General features: G+C 31.3%; 1 protein-coding gene across 1 annotated transcript; it reads left to right on the plus strand.

Annotated features, from left to right (window-relative positions):
• The first annotated feature begins 736 nt into the window (after positions 1–736).
• Positions 737–15,644, plus strand: LOC124533750 (fringe glycosyltransferase). Its single transcript, XM_047109225.1, is given in 9 exon segments — positions 737–866; positions 868–1,176; positions 6,506–6,554; positions 7,288–7,390; positions 13,735–13,882; positions 14,230–14,315; positions 14,399–14,469; positions 14,560–14,737; positions 15,267–15,644. Coding segments are annotated over 9 exon segments (1,041 nt in total). The 5' UTR covers positions 737–824; the 3' UTR covers positions 15,322–15,644.
• Positions 15,645–24,664: the final 9,020 nt, after the last annotated feature.

The raw sequence follows: 24,664 nt of genomic DNA on the forward strand, positions 1-24,664 counted from the left end.
AGAAAATCATCTTAATGCTATAACGTGTAGCAAGTCCAGTTTCTCGTAGCTTACTGTAACGTAATCAGCTTCCTATTACAAATTCAGCTTTTCTTACTTTGCTTTATTGAAGGTGCGTGAAGTGCTGTCTACCTTCTTATTAGCCTGAGAGTATAAATATTAAAAGTCGAAGTATAAAAAAGATGTTACAAAACAGGATCCACTTTAGCTTAACAAAACATTTTATTGCAACACAGGGTTCTAACACTTTTAGTCTAATAACTCTTAATTTCGCAACATGTAATACTAAATCAGTTTAGCGGTTAAAGCGTATGGAGGCGAATTATGATATTATTATAGATGTAAAATGTTTTACCAAATAAAATAGGAAAGATAAAAAAGCTAGTAATTTATAACAATAAATGTATCTATACTATACTTAGCTAATAAAAAAACATTATTTTGTTTAACGTTATGTTTTAACTTCTTAATTTAACCGTGAACTAAAAAACAAAGCCCATACTACATTTTTTTTCAAAAGCTGCACATTGTGTAGACGCATCCATCGATGAAGGCAACAATTACGTGAGCCATTGACACGGGTGTCGCTGCCGGCGGTTGCGCAGGCGGCCGACAGGCGCACGCGCAGGTAGGCCTAGCGGGAGCGAATGAAACGGCACCATCCGACCTCTCCCTTACAACACGTGGTGGGGCTGCGAGGAGGCGCGGGCGTGTTTATCGCCTGTGCTACATTTTTATTTAGTTTGTAACCGTTCTCCGTGGATGCAGCGGTTTCTATGAGCGGATTGTAGAATATTTAGTGTTTCGATAATAAAGTGCAACAGATGAGTGACAAGGTGCCCGGACTTAGCCAAGTTTATCGGCGCTGTGGCGCCAGCCGGCTTTGGCATGGGTGGGCGTAGAATAATCAAAGCTGCGGCCTTCCTGATAGCTTTGGGATACAGCAGTTTGCTTGTTTATCAAGGCGGTGTGAATTTTAACTTCCAAGAAAGTCGGTCAGTGCAATTGGCTGACTTATCTATTGAACCTGTGACAAAAACCACTATATTGGACAGTGGTCAGAATAAAAATATAACTCTGGATGATATTTTTATAAGTGTTAAAACGACGAAACACTACCAAAATACAAGATTGCCGATATTACTGAAGACATGGTTCCAGTTGGCAAAGGAGCAGGTGAGCTTTGATATAGTTACCATTCAACAGATAGTATATTGTAATATGTAAAAACAATCTAATTAGCCTGTAAACAGAAATTAATGATACAAATATAAACATAGATTTGAATGTGTAGTTAGTTGTGACTACAGTTGACCAAAACGATACCTACATAACGAAAGTGGAAACAATACAATAAGTATTGCTTTATAAAACCTTTACTCTTCCAAATAAGAATTTTAATGTTCTTACTGCAACAACCAAACGCGGTATAAACAAAACAAAATTTTTGCGCCCTACAGTGTGATATTATTATTGATATGATATTTGCAAATTGTAATCGTAAAACTTTCCCATTAATGTTAATTTTAAATTTCGAACTCTAAAATCATAATAGCAACTATCTAATTTTCAACTTTAACTCCATTATAATGTTATCTATCTCACATAACTGTCACACATGAAGACATTTATTTTAGTTTGATACGAAGCAGCTGGTGTGCTAAGAGTAAATTAATAATACCTAACAATGTCCTTACGACGCCTAATGATGTAATTAATGAGATAAATATAATGTACATTAACAACAGCATTATTTGCATATGTCAATATAAATACTATTCAATGTTATAATGAATTTAAATAAATAAAAAAAAGTTTGAGCTTCAATAATTCTTTAACTAAAGAAATATTATTAATATTTAAATTCAAACGTTTTCGGACGAAACGAAACTATTACTCTTCTATGTAAGCTTTTATAGATTTTATCAATTTCGTCAAAAATTTTTCGTACAATGATTATTTAGATAACACAAATTCACATTAAATCTAAATAATACCAGTTCAACTTGTTTTGAATGCGATAAATGCAAGTCGATTTTCGAGATAATTTTTTGAGCAAATGTATCTGGGAATTTGCTTAAAACGTCTTAATTTAATTTTTTTATCTTTATAATCTTGTCCGAGCAAGATAAACCTGTCCCGATGTCCCCGGATACAGTCATCGCCTGAGAAACATCTGCTAAAACTTATTATATGTAAAACCTGATATCTAAATTATACATGTTCAACATAGAAGATTTGTCACACATTTTATTATAATGACGCTGATTGAGGTGTCGATGAAAATATTCCTATTATTATATATATAATATATTTAAAAGTAAATTAAAATATCTTGGAATGACTAATATAACCAGCCATCAAATCAAATCAAAATAAACTTTATTCAAGTAGGCTTTTACAAGCACTTTTGAATCGTCATTTTACAATTAAGCGAAGCTACCACTGGTTCGGAAAGTAGATTCTACCGAGAAGAACCGGCAATAAACCCAGTAGTTACTCTTTTTTAACATTTAAAAAATACAAAGTCATGTTAGTTAAATTAATTTAAATTAATATATCCTGTTTGGAAGTCAACAGGTATTTTGTCGAATACTTTTTTAAGAGAGAGAATAGTATGAACACCTCAAACAAAACAAATAATTAAAAAAAAAATAAGACCTATAAAAGCTACCACGATAACTACAAACATACACACATAGAATATGCCTTTAATAAAAAACCCTTGTAACATATTTTTAATTTCAAGATGCTGTCAAGCAAAACATATTTTTTTTTATATGATTCAATTCCAGTAATTCGCAAAAACATATTTAATTCAATAATGTTGAAATATTTTCCCACGGCAAGCCTTCCAAACGGAACCAAAACAATATTATTACAGATAAATAAATATTCCTTCGCTGCATTAATTTCACTGCTGGAGCCAACGATGTTAATCGTATCTCATTTAATGAATTCAAACGAAATTTTATTTTATTAGCATTGAAGGGGACCAACAACTGTGCTTGTTCGTGTTTCTGTAATGATACAGAGTCCTTATTATGTATTTATGAAAATTTATGTCTTAATCTCACTATGGATCTAGTTTTGTCTTCACTATTCATTTAACTTTATATTGATTTCGTAGAAATACAACAATGGTTTTATTATGCCTTAAAAATACCATGTTTTTTTGTAATTCATTTCAAAACAATGTATTTATTGTAACGTGTGAACTTAAACTGAACTAAAATTAATTGTCCTGGTTTATCTACATGTAATTGCTATTTGAAATCATACAATAGAAACAGTTTTGAATCTCACAATAGAGTACAGACCGAGGTCAAATGTGAAACGCCCGTTTGACTCGTTTCCTGAATCTGGAGCGTGCATAATCGCCCGTTAATCCAGCTCGAAGGACCAACATAAATAACTATTGTACATGGACCCTGCGCTTGCGCAGCGCGTGGCACGAAGGCGCGCGCCCGCCACGTGACCGGATTGTTGCCTTGCTTTCACCCTTTTTGTATTAGAACCGTGCTCTTATCGATTTAGATTTATGTGAAGCTTAGAGAAATAATTCTTTTTTATTACTTCTATGATATCATTATTACTATCTTTTACAATAAATGTTATAGTATATAAATATTAATAAAACTTTTTATTTATTAAAAGTTTATTACTACTTTTACCTGCGTTTAAAATCACAGCGTATCTTGTTGCGTTAGTTGACAGATCCCGTTTCCGTCTAAAATATGCCCTCCGTCTTATCTCGACCATTAAAATTTTATATCTAACCTGTTAGGTTCCGAGAAGTCAATCTCTGTTTACACTTTGTTCAGCAAATGTATTCCAAGTATGCTATCAACGAGATAAAGTTGAAGTTAACTAATATTACCATTACTCAGCTGTCATTAAGGAGTTCGTATTTGAGAAATCGTAATAATTTAATTATTATTCCAAATCATTCAAAGAAGTTCAGATAACTATAATTATTAAGCAAATTGATTATTGCATTGTAATTTAATGAAACAGTTTCAAAGGCAAAGGTGAATAGGCATATTTTAGCTGAGCACGCTGTATACTAGTACAATACATAGAGTGATCAGCACTTTCCTTCAAATGTAATTGTGGTCAAAGAGAGTAAGTTCATCAAGAAGGCACTCTAAATTTTGCCATCTGAATAGTATTTCAACTTACATCATTTAGACTAAACAGGTAATTTGTTTAATCAAAGGTTGACAAAGAAACTTTCTTGAAAGCCGATATGACCTAATGGTTACATGTATATCATAACTGATGAATGCGGGTTCAAACTCAGGCTGTATTTTCATGTGCTTTATTTGTGTTTACAATTCATCTCGTGCTCGGCGGTGAAGGATATTGTCCTTTACCTTCGTGAGAAAACTTGCATATGTCTAATTGTGCAACATATAAATCCAGCATTGGAGCAGCGTGGTTGAATATGATTTTAGCCTTCTCCTCAAAGGGAGAGGAGGCCAAGAAACTTAAACAAAGAAACTTATATAAACTTGAGTAATATTTCAAATTGTCAAACAAATTTACCTTAGTTTTATATCATTAAAATTCCCTAAGCAATCACGTAATATCACGCACGCATGCATATATACAAAAGTAGCATACGAGCTCCAACGATGTGCATATCCGTTGACAATCACGAATGCTATTATCATATATAAAGAATTATTAATATTAAACTTATATCATTCTATATGCATACAAATTAGACAATGGATAGTGAGAAACCAGATTAAACCAGTTATATGGTTATTAAATTCTTCCAACAATTATTCATAAGTCATTTGTCTAAGAAAGCTTTTATATGCGTATTATTATGCGTAAAAGTATTATTTACATTGTATACATTATTTACATTGTATATATTGTATCTATAAGCTAAGCCCAGCTTGCTTTATAGTAGGACATTATCAGGATGTCACTTTATTTGATATTGCAAATTTTATATAGCAACTACAATTGCTTTTGAAGTCAATTATATTTGTATCCTATCCTTAACACTGGAAAGTATAGGAACGCGATAATCCCAGGCATTCGACAATTTTATGTTTGTGATATCGTATTTTAATTATAGAAGGGGCAGAATAATAATGTAGATCAACGACAAATTATGGATAAAGTCATGTCAGAAATCTCAGGTCCTTCGTGTGTTTTCTATATTCAAACCAAATTCTTATATATCTGTGCATCTTAATACAACCTGTGCAAATATGTATAATGAATTATTTATTTTCTGTGTCCGCAAATCACGTGAATACTACTAAACGTTAACTATGGGACGATGACCAAATGATTTGCAATAATCCGTAATATGATTAATAGACATATTAATTTTTTAAATTTGGATTTATTCTTCCTCCTTTTTTTAAACAGCAAAGCGGACAGGTACCAACCATCTAGTAATACTGCTAAATAGCGACTAATCCGTTTCACTTTTTTAAGTCATTTATAAATATAAACGCTACTAATAATAATGCTACTAAGCATAATAATTCTCAATAAACATGACATTAATCCCGCTGCATATTAGAAAGGTTACTTCCGTACCCATTAATTTAAATGCACGTTGTATTACATAGATATGATGGGAATATTATTATTGTATTTTAATATTCATTTTAAAAAGTAACAAATTAGTTTATATTACTTACAATGAACCATAGTTTTCAAATTTTCGGCTGCACTTATAGTCATTATCAGCTGTTAATTCGATTGTCGAATCTAAATATAATAATATGTACTTAAATTAACGTTATTTTTTAGGATATCTATTGAAAAGTTTTTATTTTATTGGACAAATTTTTATTCGTCTCCTTATTTGAATATATCTTTTTTCCATATTAACATAATACTATCATTTGTTATACGACATTATATACCAATTTTCAAAGTTATTTTATAGTTATTTTGATAATAATCGCTACATATATTATACAATTAAATGTTAAAATAAAAAGGCACTAACATACAAATCGAAAATTCAAAACAAATATTCGAAAATAAAAAACGACTCGCGATAAGAAAATGATCAAAACTTTTACAAAATTTTGTAAACCGAAAAAGCGGTTTGAACATAAATTATGCAGGCTTAATAACGTCTGGTTTATTTAATTTACAAATAGCATAATAATGTTTTAGAAGGTAACAAAAAGATCATCGATCTATTATGTTTGAGCTTATGTTTGTTGTAGGGACACGGTTTTATTTCTGTCAACTTCATTTTATAATAATAATTTAAATAAACGTTGTACTACTAGCTAAATATTTTCTTATAATTATTATATATTATAGTTTGTTTGCAAATACCATCACGCTGTTCCATTGTGGTTAGGTGGAATGTCACCCTACACGTGCAGGTATCCTCATGAGGTTAAGCTTTCCACTCAGTGGTCTTCGTTCGTATTTGACCCATTATAAGATATCACAGCTATTATAATTGAAGTCATAGACAATTTTGTACTTACAATACTCTCTTTTGTTACAGACATGGTTCTTCACAGACATAGACAACCAACTGCTACAAAATCAAACCAGTGAGTAATTTTATTTTATCAAACAATAGATTCAATTTTCAAACTTAAAAACAGAATTATGGACATAATAATTACTACTAGGTTAGCACAAATAACCAATACTTTGGGCGTAAAATGAATCTTGCCTGTCACTACTGGCTACGATTTTTTGTTCATTTGACTCAAGTGGAGGTCAATTCCACTGGTTATAATACGTTCCTGAATATATTCTGATAGAACTTTGAATATAAACCCCCAATCTAAAGCTTAGTTTTATTGAAAACAGAGGGCCAAATTCTACTTATTTATATACATATAATGATACAGCAACTTGATCGTTGTGTGATCGTGTGTGTGTTGTAGAAATGCCCTGTAGATCTACATATAAGTATGTATTTAATAACAATTTAACTAAATCATAATCGACCAAAGAGCTTTGTTGTATTGAATTCAGTTGAACTTTATTTCACGTGGAAATCTATTGTCAGAATAAGTTTTATCTCAGTATACGAAATACATTATTTGGCTGAAAAATTTGAAGCGTATATATTACCCAAACTTTCCGCAACTTCGTCGTATCTCTAAATGAATAGCACGTTCCGTTTCATACGCGGTGCCATCAAACTTTGAAAATATCAAATCTGAAATCGGAATAACACCAATTGAGCTCAATATTTTATAACACAACCGTCATTGAAATTTGAACTCTATTAGTTAACGGATAAAGTTTTAAATGTCAATGTTTTGTCGCCAGACGGTCACATGGTAAATACGAAGTGTTCGGCGTCGCATCAGCGAAAACACCTCTGCTGCAAAATGTCCGTCGAATATGACCGTTTTCTGGAAAGCGGTAAAAAGTAAGTGAATTAATATTTTATACATTAAATAACATTGATAACAATACATGGTGAATATGTTTGTAAGAACTTATACTGTTGAAGATATATAAAACCCTTTTCGTGAAGTGACCTCCTCTCCATTGAAGAGAGGATTTGCTAGGCTGTTGTTGTTGCTTGTTGTTGTCGTGAAGGGATGTACGACTACTGACACAATACTCTATTCAAAGTAACAAAATATTTACAAGGCAAGAGACCTATTAAACTTTCTCAATTATTCATGTCCTTTGTTTGGAAGATTGTATTTCTAACTGAATCTGCAATATATTCATTAATTATAAATAATTAATAATAATAATAATATAATAATTATGAATACATGTCTAAAATATAGTACCACTTGGGAGTTACGAGTTTATAAAGCCCAAATATTACCTTACGCATCTTTATATTCACAAACTATATACATACCAAGGATCTGGATAGGCCCTGTCATTTCTATGACAATTTTCATGACGATCGGTTAAATGATTTTTGCGCAATCGGTTTTCGCTCGCGGCTTCGCCCAAATATGGGGGGAGGATGGGGAAGACAGACGTTAGAAACTCGTGTATGGAAAATTTAAAACGCGTAACAAACAAATAAAAAACTTTCGCAAGGATAAACTTTTATGGCCGTTTTCGCCTTAATTAAAAAAGTGCACCATTTCAGGTATATGAAAAATAGACCGTCATGTCACTTAGAACGTTTCGTAGCAATTATAAAGCAATTTGAGTTTTTGTTGCCATGTCGCTACAACGGTTGTAATTAATCAATGTTAATTATCATAATAACATAGCTGTTGTACAACATATTCGACAGTGTGAGACGTGATCGAAGTCGTTCTTAATTACTCATTTTTTTAAACCTCTCTTTACATTCTTAATTTACGGCGAGCTAATGTTCGGAGTATTCATCTCTGTCAAACGATTAAATAGATTTTAAAATGCTTTTAATAACTTTTATGTAAGTAACTGGATCTTGCAACGCCAGACTTCCGCCAGACCTTTTAACATGCGTTTTGAAGACCTATGACATTGCAGTAATACATTAAAATATTCATTGACGTTTTAGTTCATGAGCTTTTAGGTCTTGTGAGCTTAAAATGCTTTTGTTTAAGTGAATCTCTTAGTATGCTTATGTGGGTAAAATCCAAAGATATTATTTTCTTTATTTTTTCATCATTTTATGGATTATTTATTGGACATATAAAATATGTACCTAAGGCCTAAATTGTTCAGTACCAGACCACACAAATGCGGTCCAACGTGATGTTTTCTCGTTGTGACAGCGAATAACAGCATGTCAAAAATGTTTAAAAAACTTGTGGCATGTAATTTGCTCATGGCCACTTGACCACCTGCGTATGTCCATCTTAAAAACACGAAGAAATTGATGAAAAACACTGCATAGTCTGTGATGTCTTGAAGGCAGAACTCTAAATATTTTTGAAGACTAAAGATTTTTAGACTTTATATGTATATATAAGCATTATATATGTATAATTCGATATTATAGATCGATTACAAATATACGATTCGATATACTCGATATAATCAAATTGAACAAAATTTGACGTTATTAAATCATTCGCTTGATAGTACGGCTTTGTTAAAGCCCGCCTAACCCGCCCACCGTATTACCCACTTATTCCACCGCCAAATAGTAGCACTTTCTATTATTGTGTTGAGTTTTGAGCGAGCCAGTGTAACTGCATTATTTGATGGACATTGCCTGCCATGATAACTAATAACCTATATTAAACAAAAACATCTCCTTGCTTATTACACTGTATTTTCCTTTTAAAATGGAAAAAACATATAATATGTTTCTAGATCTGTAAACTAATTAATTTATTACATATTTATTCATTCCATAATAATCTTGGAACCGCGATTTTTTATATCATTTTTTAATTGAAATGATATTACAAGTATCAAGATTATCCAATAGGAAAATTCAATTAATGATTTAGATGGCATTGCGTTTTTTGTTTAGTATTTACACAAAACCTACGTTAAATCTTAATTTATGCAAATCAATTGGGCTCACCAATTGATTTGCATTGATTTGAATTTGAATCGTTATGAAACATGTGCGAATAAATAATCTATGCTAAAATTCTCGCCAGCTGTCTAAACATTGGATTAGTCATTAGACTTTTAAATATTTTACAAAATATGTTGTTGTAAACAGACGATTTAATTCGAGTAGCGTTTTAAAAATCGCATCCAGATCTGTGAGAAAGATTAAGCAAATATATTTGCTTTAACGTCATTATTTTTAAAAGCAATACCAGCTCCGTAATTTATTCAAAAACGCGGCCAGTTTCAACTGGAATCGAGTGGTTTTTTGTTTTGAGTAAAAACAAGACGCTCTCAACTTCTGTTTTTAGAAGCATGTCTGGATAAATAAAATACATGAGCCATTGTTTGACAGAGCTAATGACCGTTATATTGCAACACGAATGAGATAGTTCGAAGCGACTTTCGAATTTTATTAATATGCCCTTTAGAAGATATCGTATTGAGTTCGATATTTGAAAGTAAATTTTGACAGATCTCCAAGTATTTGTTGTCAGCGGATTTCGATTTAGTATTTTATAGCAAAATATATATGTGTGTACTTTGTTTATTTGTGTGCGTGAGCATGAATCGTTTCATATGAAAGCATTTCCTTTGGTAAATCTATTTCATGCAGGTAATAATTCATTGAGTTTACCTTTTTTTTAAATAAAATATAACTACACAAAGATTTTTATGTAATAACTAAATACTACTATTTCGAGCACTAAACTTCCTAACTACTGCGATTTTGGGTAGTAAACTACTTCAAAACTTGAGCTTAATGGTTGTTTGTACAATTGCATAAAGATACCTACGAAACTTTGAGATTGCAAAAGTTTCTAGAAAAGTAGCGATTAGTAAAATAGTAACAAGATTATTACAAGTTCCTGGCCGAGTGTTAAGTCCGCAGTCATAAGTGTCACCTAAATGTTTCCGGACTAAAAAATAGCCTAAGTCCTATTTCAGACTATAATCAATCTCTGTGACAAATGTCGTTACGACGTTCTGACGTAATTGAGAAATAAACAGACAATCCATCCATCCAAACTTTCTCATTATAAGTAAAACTTATAAAGGGGAAGATCGTCCCAGAATAAATTTTCTAAATTATTTATTAGATTATATCAATAATATATTCCTTTAATGTATTTAACTTATGAATGCATTACGATTAGGTACGTACTTATTCAATGATGAGTAGGGCCTGGACTAGACCGACCCTGTGTCTCAGACGCTAATCTCTTCCGATTACGTTAAAAAGAAAAAGAAATGAGACACAAACATAATGTATTTTTAAAAATATCAAATTACAAAAACATTTTTTACTTTATATAAAATGTCAAACCGTCTATATAAAAATATTACCCAAAAGAGAATATTTATTTAGTACTTTATTTATTTACACAAATAAGAGAGAACATCCAAGAAAAGGTTACATTTTAACTATAATAACACACAGCTTTAAATCCAGTCAATTTAAAGTAGGCACTCAAAGTCCCTTTAAAACACCATTAAGGACTCATAACTACCTGGTAAATTTACTCAGATATCAATGTAGGACCCCAAACAGTGTCATGGACCCTTTAATCTCGAACCCCAATGTTTAAATAAACAGAACATAAGTTAATGGATTTTCAAGAGCAAATCCAATATTATTTTGGGCTCACAATAATTTTCACGCGTTTACTAAAACCACCTACCAACTGTTTTTATTTAGTTTAAGTTAGGATTTAGTTTTGTTCCCATGGCATTCAGTTTTATGATTGATTTTCGTAAATAAATATGCTTACTAAAATTAACCCTTAAATTCCTACGAGTATAATTTTCTACCTACTGAAAAATAAAACTTTTTCGAACTGAATACTACAAATTACAATTATACACCTATTTCCTAGTCTTCTCCAAGCAATTCATGGTAAATTATTAAAATCGATAAAATTGACTCGTAACTTATTAATTTATATAATTGTCTTGTTTCATCAAAATGCGAAACAGTCTAAATAATATTCAAGACATTAAGAAGAAATAACACCACCTTTAGATAAAAAATATTAAACAATAAATTAAATAGTTTACCTACAACAACAACAACAGCCTGTAAATTCCCACTGTTAGGCTAAAGGCCTCCTCTCCCTTTGAGGAGAAGGTTTGGAACAAATTCCACCACGCTGTTCCAATGCGGGTTGGTGGAATACACATGTGGCAGAATTTCTATGAGATTTGTCACATGCAGGTTTCCTCACGATGTTTTCCTTCACCGCTTAGCACGAGATGAATTATAAATACAAATTAAGCACATGAATCAGCGGTGCTTGCCTGGGTTTGAACCCGCAATCATCGGTTAAGATGCACGCGTTCTAACCACTGGGCCATCTCGACTCGTTTACCTATAATCAACATAAATACAGTTCAATATAAAAAGCGAAAGTTCCATCTCAATTATTACATTTATACTAGCGATCCGCCACAACTCTTTAAATTAGAAACTTCGAAAATTATCACTGTTTCTTTAATTATATGTTCTATGTATGATTTACATTGTATACAAAAACTCACGAATCACTCTTTCTATTAAAAAAAACCGCATCCAAATTCTTCGCGTAATTTTAAAAGTCTAAGCATACATAGGGACAGACTGCAGTAAAGGACTTTGTTTTACACTAAGAAATGATGCTATTAAAGGATTCCCATCTATGGAGGTGGTGACCACTTACTGTCAAGTCACCCATTTTATTGTCCGTCTGTCTTTATCATAAAAATATAAAGGGAATGTAGATACAAATTTAAGATTAAATATAGTCCTTTAATTAATTTCCAATTTTCGGTTATTATTAAATTAAATTTTATGAAGCGTACATAATAAAATTAACCCATTTTAAAAAATGTTAAAGCAAAACGAGCTGTATTATAAAGCATTACAGCTTATAATCGCTCTAACAATCTTCTGTGTTCAATAACAAACTATATATTCTTAATATAACTTCATCGCTTCTGTTAAAACCTTAGGTTTAAATTTTATGTAAATATAATATTTTAAATATCGTACTAATCTATACTATGTAAAAGTAGACCGTCTTACTTGTAGACTTTTATGTAATACTTTTCTTAATATAAAGTATATTCAAATAGGAAATAAATGTACGTATAATGGACGTTTATTGTCACATTCAAAAGCCGATTATAAAACATGGGCGGTATGATCAAAGGCACTCCAAAATTCTTTACATTTTTATAACAATTTACGAGACGCTCGAATTGAATAGAAACTTTGGTAAAAAAACTTACAGCATTAATCCCTTAGACTATTTACATAAATGTCTTATAACATACTTATAAATGAAAGATTTAAATTACATATTTACTTGTGTACGTTCATTTTTACCTTTTTCGTTGGTTGATTAAAAATAACGATATCTCGATTTCTCAGTAAAGCTAATTAAAAATCGTAAACGAAAATATTTATATAGTAACCCGTTCAATATTTAATTAATTAGCCAATATCTGGTTGATTGTTTTTCTTTTAAGAGTAAATAATATTAGTAATAATACACCCAGAAAAAGATGGTGAAAATAAAATAATAAATTGTCCAAACGTCAAATTTACTAGCATTGAAGCAATTGACAGTAGTTTAAATTTGGAACGAAAATAAACCCAACAAAAATGCCATTTATTTTGTATTTGGTACAGATTAAATAACGAAACATTTCATACTGTTACTAGACGTCAAAAGAAAAAACAAATTTATACCTTGACCACATTAGTCTCTCGAACGTAAACCTGATACGCAGAAATTGGATACATGTTATGATTTAGCATCGCCAAGCCATTTGTCGTACGCCATCTTACAATATGCGGTCGTATTGCGCGAGCGCTCCTGTTATTTAAGCAAAGCGTAATATCAGTAAATTATACTGCACGAATAATTATATATGGATGCGGAGCGAATTTCTTGAGATATGTGTAATTTGTAGTTATTCCACATCGGTACAATTAAGTAATTTTCTTTATTAATACAACCAAGATGGGACGCAGATGACGTTGTCATTTTATGGATATTTTTTTTTGTACTGCTACTTAATAAGCGTGGAATGCCATGACTGTACTTACTTCAGTTCAATTGATCTTTTTACTCTAAACGAGCTGCTCGATTATCAGTGTGTGCGTGTTCATGTGTATGGATATTAGTGTATGCATGTCTTATAAGACATCTGTCTCTTTCATTACATTACTTATTTAATATTTGCATTCCTTTTTAATAGGTGGTTCTGTCATTTTGATGATGACAACTACGTCAACATTCCTCGTCTGGTCAGCGTACTACAGACATATAATCATCATGAAGATTGGTATCTGGGTAGAACGTCTGTGTATGAACCTGTAAAAATATACAAGAAGCCTACTAGTAAGGTAAATTTAATGTTATATCATACCTCATAGAGATATCTGCATAATAGGGAATTCAATTACTAAATAAATTTGGACATGGTAATTTCGACACAATGCCATTCATGAATCATTTACAAATAACCATCTGTCTATTTTATTTATTCATCTTAAATTGCAATAAAAAAGTAAAACGGATATTCTAAATATTTTCTCTGTAGAAACTAATTTATAGTTGACAAAAAAATAATTTATCTATAATGGATATATTTATGAGGAATTTTTCTTAAGTTTAGGAAAATAATTATCAGACTTTATAAGAATGAATATATTTTTTTTTATAAAATAACTAATTAATAACTTTGTTGCAGTTACTATTTTCGTTTTGGTTTGCAACTGGCGGAGCTGGTTTTTGTATCAGTAGAAGTTTAGCTTTAAAAATGTTGCCAGTGGCGAGGTATGTATTCAATTAATATTGGAAAGTTTGACTTAATTCCGCATTACTTGTAAGAAAATCGCTAATAATTTAATTTTTTTTAGTGGGGGAAGATTCATCAGCATCTGCGAAGGTATTAGATTACCAGATGATGTGTCCATGGGATTTATTATAGGTAAAATTTGGCACTTAAATTTCATGAAATAAATATTTATTACATTTTGTGTAAATTATACAAAATATTAATTAATAAAACCTCTTTTAGAACATCTCATGAAGAAAAATTTAACTCGAGTGCCAGAGTTCCATTCTCACTTGGAGCAAATGAAACTTTTGATGCCGGAAACTTTCCGGGATCAAATATCATTCAGTTACTCAAAGTCAAAGAACGGTTGGAACGTCATAAATGTTCCCGGTTTCGACGCAAGATATGATCCTACTAGGTAAGACTTTATTTATGTATTGCAGTATTTGTTTTAGCTCAAACCACTTTATGTTATTACTGCATTTCGTCGTTCAAAGAGATAAATCCATGAATATCAGATTAATTATGTCTTGAGTTAAGGCTATCTAAAAGGTTACGGAACGTTATTGTGATGAGATTTTTTGGCCTTATTTACGAGTAGTTTAAAACTAGAACTTTGTAGACCTAATAGTTTCCAGCGCTCCAGAATTAACTTTGCAATTGAGTATGGTACAAAGTAGCGCTTATTTGAGTTTAAGTATAATGGCGTAGTGAAACTTTAAGCAGTTATATTATGCTTGAAATAAATTTACAATTTTGGAATATAAAATCGTCAAAAGTAATATGTCTTCTTTACGATACTAATAATTTAATAGTATATTCATAAGAATTTTCATTTTAAGTGTTATTAAAATGGAATTTTCTTTCATTCATTTTTTTCTTAATTTGATAGGTCATTGACCTGTGTGTTTTTCACACTTTATGAAGGTAGTATTCTTTTGTTTCAGATTTCTTTCGCTGCATTGTTACCTCTTCCCCCATTTCAAATTTTGTCCCAGGTAATACCAAACCGTGAACATAGATTTATATTTATAATAGAATTTTATCTACATCGTACATTATTTTAACATTCCTATAAATAGTTTACATATTTACAAAACGATTTTCGTATAAATACGGTGCAATAACCACTATTTCAAAATTCATATAATATAATAAACAAATGAAATGTTATCTGTTGTGAATATTATCTAGATTGTGATATTAATTTAACAATCTTTAAATTAAATAATAATATTGTAAAAATTATAATTTGGTTATTAAATGTGAAAGTATATAATAAGTATATATGTGTAATATTTAAGTATTCTTATCACCAGAAGACCTATTCTTAAAACACAAGTTGATTGTGTTATAATGCTATATGGGATATAGACAATTATATCAATTAAAAGTATACAAATGTGGTATCACATTAAATTGATCATCAATATTTAAAGAGAAATAAAGCGACTTCTTACTGAATAACATTGACGTGAGTTATATAGAAGCACAAGCTTGATCGTTATCAGAATTTGTTTTACAGAATGAAGTGTTCAATGAGACAAGTGCATTAAAACTAACCATTGAGGCATATATATGTAATTGTTTTGAGATTTAATTTCAAATATCGGTTGCTATATTTATGGAATTTATATTGTACTAGCTTTTGCCCGCGACTTCGTTCGCGTGGTCTTAAGGTTCGTCCCGTCTAGTCTAGTAATCGCTTAAAATCGCTTCGTAAATAAGTCATTATTTCTCGTACAAAGTAAAGGATAAAAAATGGTTATTGTGGGTTATTCCTAAGAGATAAACATATACCATCACGGACTTTTTTGTAGACCTTTTTAAGTTGTACAATACTGTAGTACATTGTTTGGATCTATATGGTAGGATTCAGTCAGCGTTTGCAATGTAAGCGCAAAAAATTTGTTTTTTTACGACCTCACATTAGAAACCTCAAAAATTGTAGCCTATGTGTTATTCTGATGTATAAGCTATATTGTGGTAAAGTTTCATTCAAATTCATTCAGTAGTTTTTACGTGAAAGAGTAACAAACATCCATACATCCATACATACAAACTTTCGCCTTTATAATAGTAGTAGGATAGTAAAAGATTACTTTTTAGTTAAGAATAAACAGCTTTTAGAATCAGTCATTTATGGTTTTACATAATAAATTTAGGACGACTCTTACGAAACGTTTGGTTATTAAGACAATTGTTAAGCAAACTAATATGTTTCTTAAATATAGCAACTGACTATGCATAAATCAACGTATCTCCGAAAATATTCTAAAACACGTCAAAGGACTTACAAAAGTGTCATTTTTAAAAGAACTCGATTTCGCATTTGAACAAAACTGAAGGTTCTGCTTTTACATGTTGCAAATGCTTCTATCTTAAAATTTCAAAAAATCATTTATTGATTAATTTACAAAACCATATAAATAATTCAATTTATCTAATTGTGTAGATTCATAGATGTATCATATCTCTATTTTGTGATGTATGCTATAAATTATTTAACCGAAAAATCTTACCAATTATGGGATATTTAAATCCATTTCATTTTTTTCATTGTTTTTTTATGCTTACTGTATCTAAGACTCCACGTGAAGCTTATGTTGTATAATGTTATGCCTAATGAAAATAATAACTGTGATATTAGATAGTATTTAAATTCTAAGTTGTGTTTATAGATAAACTAAATGAATATGTATTTAAAATTCTTCCAGTCAGAAATGTTATGACGTTGTTGGATCGGGTTGTTTATTAAATAAACAATTATAATTTAAACCCTATTTTTATTTATCCCTTACTTGCGAACTGCCATGGCTTCGCACGGATGCAATACTGACACTAAATATGCTACAGAATTTGTTTACTTATGACATCGTATTAGAAACTTCTAAAAGTATCAGTGTTTCTTTCTTATATTGTCCATGTATTATATGCAAAAAAAACGGCACCAAAATCCAATAGTTTTAAAGATCTAAAAAGAACATAAAAGCAGACATTATGTATATACATATAACCAATATATTAAAGCCTTTAAATTTTGTCACTACCGTCTGACTAAGACATAGTACACTCAGACGATTTTAAAACTTTGTAAGCAATCTAAGTTTGCCGGTCAGATATCATACGAGTGACTGGGCAGATATCATTTTCAGAAACAAAAGAGGTTGTGGTAAATTAGGTTTTATACATATATATGAATACGTATATTGTTTTCAATTACCATTACGTAAACAAGTACGTTTTCACTTTTTTGGGTCAGTGCTTTAATCTTAGACACAGACACAGACTTCGACGGTATTGTACATTTCTAAATCCGTTTAAGCATCAAAACTATGGTGAGATAAATGTAGCATAAATACATTCTTCATTTGAATACGTAATTATCCAAATATAATCATAGCTGTGGTATGAGACTCATTCTGCCGTGGTATATATAATGCAGTTATCTACTTAAACAGAATTATGAGCTATGAATAAAAAACGCGGTAAAAATGTAAGCCTATGTAACATATCGACGATAAGACTATGAAATTATTTCCAAAACTAATCAATATATCAAAAAACCGCGTACATAAGTCGATAGAGAATTCTTCTTTTATTAATGTGACATCAAAAGTGAAAATCGATCAGTTAACGGCGTTTTATAGTCTATAAGATTTAATATTGAGCTGAGATGGCCCAGTGGTTAGAACGCGTGCATCTTAACCGATGATTTCGGGATCAAACCGAGGCAAGCACTACTATATATATGTGCTTAATTTGTGTTTATAATTCATCTGGTGCTCGGCGGTGAAGGAAAACATCGTGAAGCAACCTGCATGTGTCGAATTTTATCGAAATTGTGCCATATGTTCATTCCACCAACCCGCATTGGAACAGCGTGGTGGAATATGTTAGAAACCCTCTCCCTTAGCCCAGCAGTTGGAAATTTACAGGCTGTTACTTTACTTTTACTTTACTAAGATTTAGTATTAAGCTATGATAGCCGATTCATATACATATATTTATATAAATTACAGTTTAATAAATGTATAGGAAATCGAATAGCGAGGTGCGATAGAATATAAATGGAATGCAATAAGCAAACTTGACTCGCAAATCACAATGAGATGTCTAGCGACAGTTCACTCAGCCGCGCTTTACATTCAAGGAATGTCAGGTTAATGTCCTTACAGACGCATCGACACGTCTGTAAGGACATTAGCCATTTTAAATATACCCTATATTGTATAAGTAGGTTATGTAACAGTTTTGACGACTTTTTTTAAATTGTTTATGCAATCGTAGATATTGTCTGCAAATGTGGTATCGTCATCTATGTTGTTATTAAAAATGTACGACTTTCACGACTTGAACTAATGAACCGAATTTGATTAAATTTGGTGTGAAGCAAACTTGATCTCCAAGGAAGGACATAGACAACCTTTTTCGCCTACAAATGACTACCCACCTCCCTAAAATGCGTGCGAAGCCACGGGTGACAATTAGTATACCATAATTTATTAATATTATTCGTCCAAGCGCCTTGTAAATTATATCTAATACAAAATCAAAAGAATTGATTATCTTTTAGATTTAGTGGCCAGCTTAAACCACACTCCGAGGTCCTGGGTTCAAGCCCCAAATCGGGCCAATTAAAAGTTATCGGGTCTTTCTACCGATAAATTCTCAATATCGGCCCGATTGAAATATTCAAAAAGTTTGATAGTTGGCAGCGTTTACACTCTCGTGGCATTGAAGCCTGTGTTCCACCACCGGGAGTATCTTGTCATGTCAAATCGCCATACTATTGAATGACGAGGGTTAAGACGGTGGTAGCTTCACTTAATTGTTAAATGACGATTCAAAAGTGTTTGTAAAACCCACTTGAATAAAGTTTATTTTAATTTTGATTTTGATTAAGGAACTAAAAATGCACCTGCGTTTTGTGTTTATACATACACTTACATACTGTAATAACGGTATACAATTGCAAATTGGTTTATTTGCAAAGGTGCCACGGGATCACCACTGTTCTTATATGTTGGAACTGTAAAAAATATTAATCATTCCTTATAGTTATTATGTCCCTTATCTATACACAGGCTCGTATCATTTTAACCGAAACTCACCTATACCAAATATTGCTGTTTTGCGGTACAATGTATATGGAGTAGGATTTTGGCTACCACAAGGTACTGCTCTGACCGACTGATGGGTCGTATATAATATTAGTATGAAATAACTTTCGATATTCTGGTGTCACCATCTACATCAGCACTTATGGTCTGTGGTCTCGAGTTGAATTCCCGCTCACGACAAATATTTATATGTCGTACAGGTGCTGTCCTTATCTGAGTGTTTGTGTTTCCGGACTTTCAAAACAAGAGTCGCATTCGACTTCTAAGTGTTGGGCACTTATTTATTTTTGTCTTTATTTGTATAATTTTGTGATTTGGATTTATTATTATTTGAAATAATGAAACAAGTTAATGCGAAATCATTTAATAAAGTGTGTTCATTACTTTTCTGAATTTTATTAAATTCATTGAAGCAATTTTTAAAGATTTAGATGTAAAATTTAAATTAGATAGTATAGATGTAAATACAGTGGATAGAGATAAATCATATTTCAGATTTAAAGAAAGTTAATTTATACCTAAAATAATTAGAGATAAAGTGTAGGATGACGGCTTTGTCACTTTAAACTTAGGTGCTTATTAATTTTAAGAATTAATTTATAATTTATAATGTACCTAATATACTACTACTACTACGTACTAACATAATAATATGATAATTTTACTTATCCTAAGCAACATTCAAAAAATATATTTTCAATAAAAAGTATAAAAAGTACAATATACCAAGACACATAAGCAAACACATGTAGATAACTAAAATCCCTTTACTATAAGCTATATACTATAGCTGAAATTGTAATAATGAATAATTGTTTAGTAGATAAAGTCAATTTGTATCGTATAATATATATCGATAAAAAGTACAAAAGAAAAAAAAAACATTCAAATCATCCTTTTTAGAACATTTTAATTCATAATTCAACACTATCCGCATTAATACCATATTTATAGCGTGAAATGCACCTGAATGGGTTCCTAAGAACATAATCCAAAGCCCAAAAGATTTAGTATTTATCGAAGTTGAAAGCTGAATTCGATCCGTATACGGCACTAAAAGTATCTTCGGTCGGCGATTTATTACCAGTTTTGGTATAGCAAAGATTTAAAATTTACAACTAGAAATATTATATCTTGAAGTCGGTATAATCTAATGGGTATATCGTTTCAAATTCCCGCTTGGACGAATTAAAATATTTGGTGCATTGCCATCGTTTTATAAACGTTTATCTTGAGATTTGATCCTATTTTATAGACGTAGTTTATACCGTACAAAGTCAGGATAAAATGTAATTTATTTTGATTTTTTTTTAATTCAACCGACTTCATCAGCTCTTAAACACCTTTTTTTTTTATAAATATATGAGACAACATCCCAATGTAAGTAGCTGAAGCACTTGTGTTATGGAAATCAGAAGTAACGATGGTACCACAAACACCCAGACTTTCTGATTGTATCGTATCTATATAAGTATTTGAGGTATGTGGAGGGCTTTCTTCTTCCGAAATCCGTAAATATTCTTTAATTAAGTCGTCAATTGTCTGATTGTAAGTAATCACAGTATCCTCTTTGTTGATATATTTTCAACGTCTTTATTCATTACTTAAATGATTCATTGATAGAACACTTTATTCTTATCTATAGATTCAGCCCGTTATCATAACTGCATTTTCATATACTTAATTCGCTTTCTACTCCAACTCGGATTAAAGAAACATATGAAGAAAACCTGTATGCACCATTCGAGCTGCGTTTTAGAATAAGCAAGAAGTGCTTAGCCAAGTAATTGGATGATACCGGGTTGTACCTTTTATTGTACATCGAAATTAATAAATGTTAATTTAAATCTCCTAAAAAGCGTGACCGCGTTACCTGATTATACAGTATAAGATATTCTTTAAGCTACTTAAACGATTAATTAAAATTGACATGCCTCATTCGCTCCGCAGTGGCGGGTCCGCAGTCCCAACGTTTCCTGTCCTGCCACCTGGTCGTGATTATTTCTTTTTATTCTAATCGATTATTAGTAACTGCAGACTCACTCTGCGTAATTGGGTTCCTTTTCAATTTGTTCTGCATCAGAACCCTTCGATACTGATAATATAGATGCTATTCAAGGATGTTCCACAACCACCGACTTTCTTACAGATTCTTCTTGGAAAAATCGCCATTCCATTCCGGCAGTAGCTTTAAATTTAATTTAATTATGTAAGTATATTAAGTGTCTGGTATGTTGCTTTGGATTTTTCTTCTTTATTATTTGCTGTTGCTTCTTAAAGTGATATTATCTACATTTTCATAAGAACACTCAAATTAATAAGTTGTGTCACAATCAGTTCCGATCGTTTATCAGGTCAGAAATGAATGTCATAATATCCTTTAAAAGTAGTCGAATTAAATACACCAATAAAAGTTCAGTTTTTTATACCCGACAATAACAGTTTCCTATCTGCCTGCCGTCGATCGATTAACTGAACTGGTTCACTTAATGGCTTCGAATAAACATAATTTAGCTTTCAAAGAGCGCCGATTGATCTCTCAGCCGCAAGTTTGGAAATGACACCCAATTATAATGGACCCCTATTTGTTTCGGCGACCATTGCCTCTCGCCGACACTTCTTCTCTATTTAAGTGTTTCTGATAATTATAATCTATATCATTATAACTTACATAAGGACTATTCCAAAAATGAATTTCATTTCGAACAATTTCATTCTAATTTTAAATATTATTATATTATCTGTATGCATGTTTTATTTTGATTAATTAAATTTTGAATATCGAATTGTAGTTTTTATGTTGTGGTTGTATTATCTAAGTGTGTTCAATCCTTTGATCGATCATTAAAAAAAAACAAATGACGTAGGAAAAACTTGCACAATCTAAAATATTTAAAACACAGTCTTTGAAGTAGCGATATAATTGGCTTCGAACCAGTTAATAACAGTTTTATCGTCAAGCGAGGCAGGACCGGTCTGTGTCAATTAACCCCCAGCTGCAGCGTTACATGTAAACGTGAATAGTATTGAGAAATAAGTGATTGACAATTTTCCGTTCACGAACATTTTGCAAAGAGCCATGCTTTAATTATGTAACAGTTTAAGGCACTGTGTAAATAAAAAATGGATTAGATTTAAGTTCACTAATATTAGTCGATCGACAAAAATAATATTTATTGCTTGAAAAACTTTCAATTTTAATTTTGTTAGGAGATAAAATTCGCTTTCATTAAATGAATCATGATAATGATTAACAGAGACGCCTAGTTATCTTCATTATATTTCCCTTTAATAACATTCAGTGAGAAGATTAATGTTTACAATAATAAAATAATATATTGCATCTACTTTGAGCGAGCTTGTGTGTGTACATGTAAAATATAACAACGTAAAAGACACTCACATATTACCAACACACACGCATACATTATTTTAATTCTATAAATAAAATATAAAACCTCATTAATTAAACAGTAGTACGTAACGTTACACTTATTTTTGATTCCAATGGATCAAAATAACCTTCAGAATAAATTGTTCGAGATAAATTTCAAACAGGTGGCCGAATGGAAACTCAAACCCACAACTGCTCTATTGCAAAACAAAATGTAATCATAGATAAGCGAGTGCTCATGCAGATAGCTTGAACAACATTTGTATGGGCGTGACCTCACGACAGCCGCACCCTTGACTAACTCGCAGTTATTCATTGTCCGGTAGTGAAAGGGCATGAGAATTAGAATTCTGTATTTAAAATTTAAAGCTGATTTCAGATATATAGCACAGTCTTAGTATTGTATAGTTCCAGTTTGAAAGGTCTGAGCCACTATAAGGACGGACTCCAAGGATATAACTTCATCGTTTTTAATATTGATGGCGATATATAGCCGAAATGGCTTAGTAGTTAGAATGTGTACATCTGAACCGATGATTGCGGATTCAAACCCAGGCAAGTGTCACTAGATTTTCATGTCAATAATTTACTTCGAGCTCGTGGGTGAAGAAAATCATCGCGAAGAAACCTGCATGTGTCTGATTTTAACGAAATTCTTCATATGTGTCACATGTTCACATGAATCCACCAAACTGCATTGGAGCAGTGTGGTACAATATACTCCAGCCTTCTCCTCAAAAGGTGAGGAGGCCCAACAGTGGGAAATTTACAGGTTGAGGCTATTTTTACAATACAAATATTTACGAGCTGTGGTGAATATACAGCATAAAATAGTTTGTTTTTTATGCAATCGGTAGTAAGTTGTCAATCACCATCGCCTAGTGACATTAGTTCTCTAAGAAATATTAACCATTCCTTACAAGACCAATGCCATTACACACACACCAACGGCTCACTCACTATTAACCCGAAACACAGCAATAATAAGTATTGTATGTGATGGTGGTACCAAACCGACAATCTTGCGCAAAGTCCTACCACCATTTACAAGGATATCTACTTACTTTAAATGGAAACTAATATTTTATGTATTCTAAGAGACGTAATATAAAGCAGGCACACAAATACAAATGCATTCTTTTCTTTATATCAAATTAATGGGTTAGCTGATACGCTCGGATAGAGATAAGAAACAGGAAGTCTAAGATTAACATCGGGCTTTAAAGAATTTCTCGACATTAATAAAAATTGACCCGACTCAAAATTCAAACCTTGGTCTCATACTTTCCAGCTATACTGACTAGCGGCTAGGCAAGGTGTATGATATTATTTATCTTTTGAAAAATTTGTATTATTTTTTTTTGAAGTGAAATGAATTCCGAGAAATATCCTCAGATCTAAAGACATAATCGTGAATAATCTTTAGATTTCAAAGAACAATAAAAATTACCGGATTCTACTGAATATAGTAGCAACCGAATTTTACTTCATTATAAATTTAACGTTATCTCTTTCTTTACTTATGATTTAGTTTCGATTTAAATGTTAGGTAAATGTTTTGGATTTCCGGAAAATTATACTAAAACTAATACTAAATAGGAATTAATTTATTTACAATATAAAAAAAATACGTTCACATTTTAAATATTATTATCATTTTATTGGCGCAATAAGTCTTTACTTTTATATGTATTACTAGTAACTTAATTATAATTTAATATTTACTTTTAAATATATATTTAATCCCATTAAGAAATCGCAATTATTCCATTAAGGAGAGGGTTTGGAACATATTCCAACACGCTGTTCCAATGCGGGCTGGTGGAAT

Source organism: Vanessa cardui, chromosome 11 (genome assembly GCF_905220365.1).
Source record: "Vanessa cardui chromosome 11, ilVanCard2.1, whole genome shotgun sequence".
NCBI classification, from domain to species: Eukaryota; Metazoa; Arthropoda; class Insecta; order Lepidoptera; family Nymphalidae; genus Vanessa; species Vanessa cardui.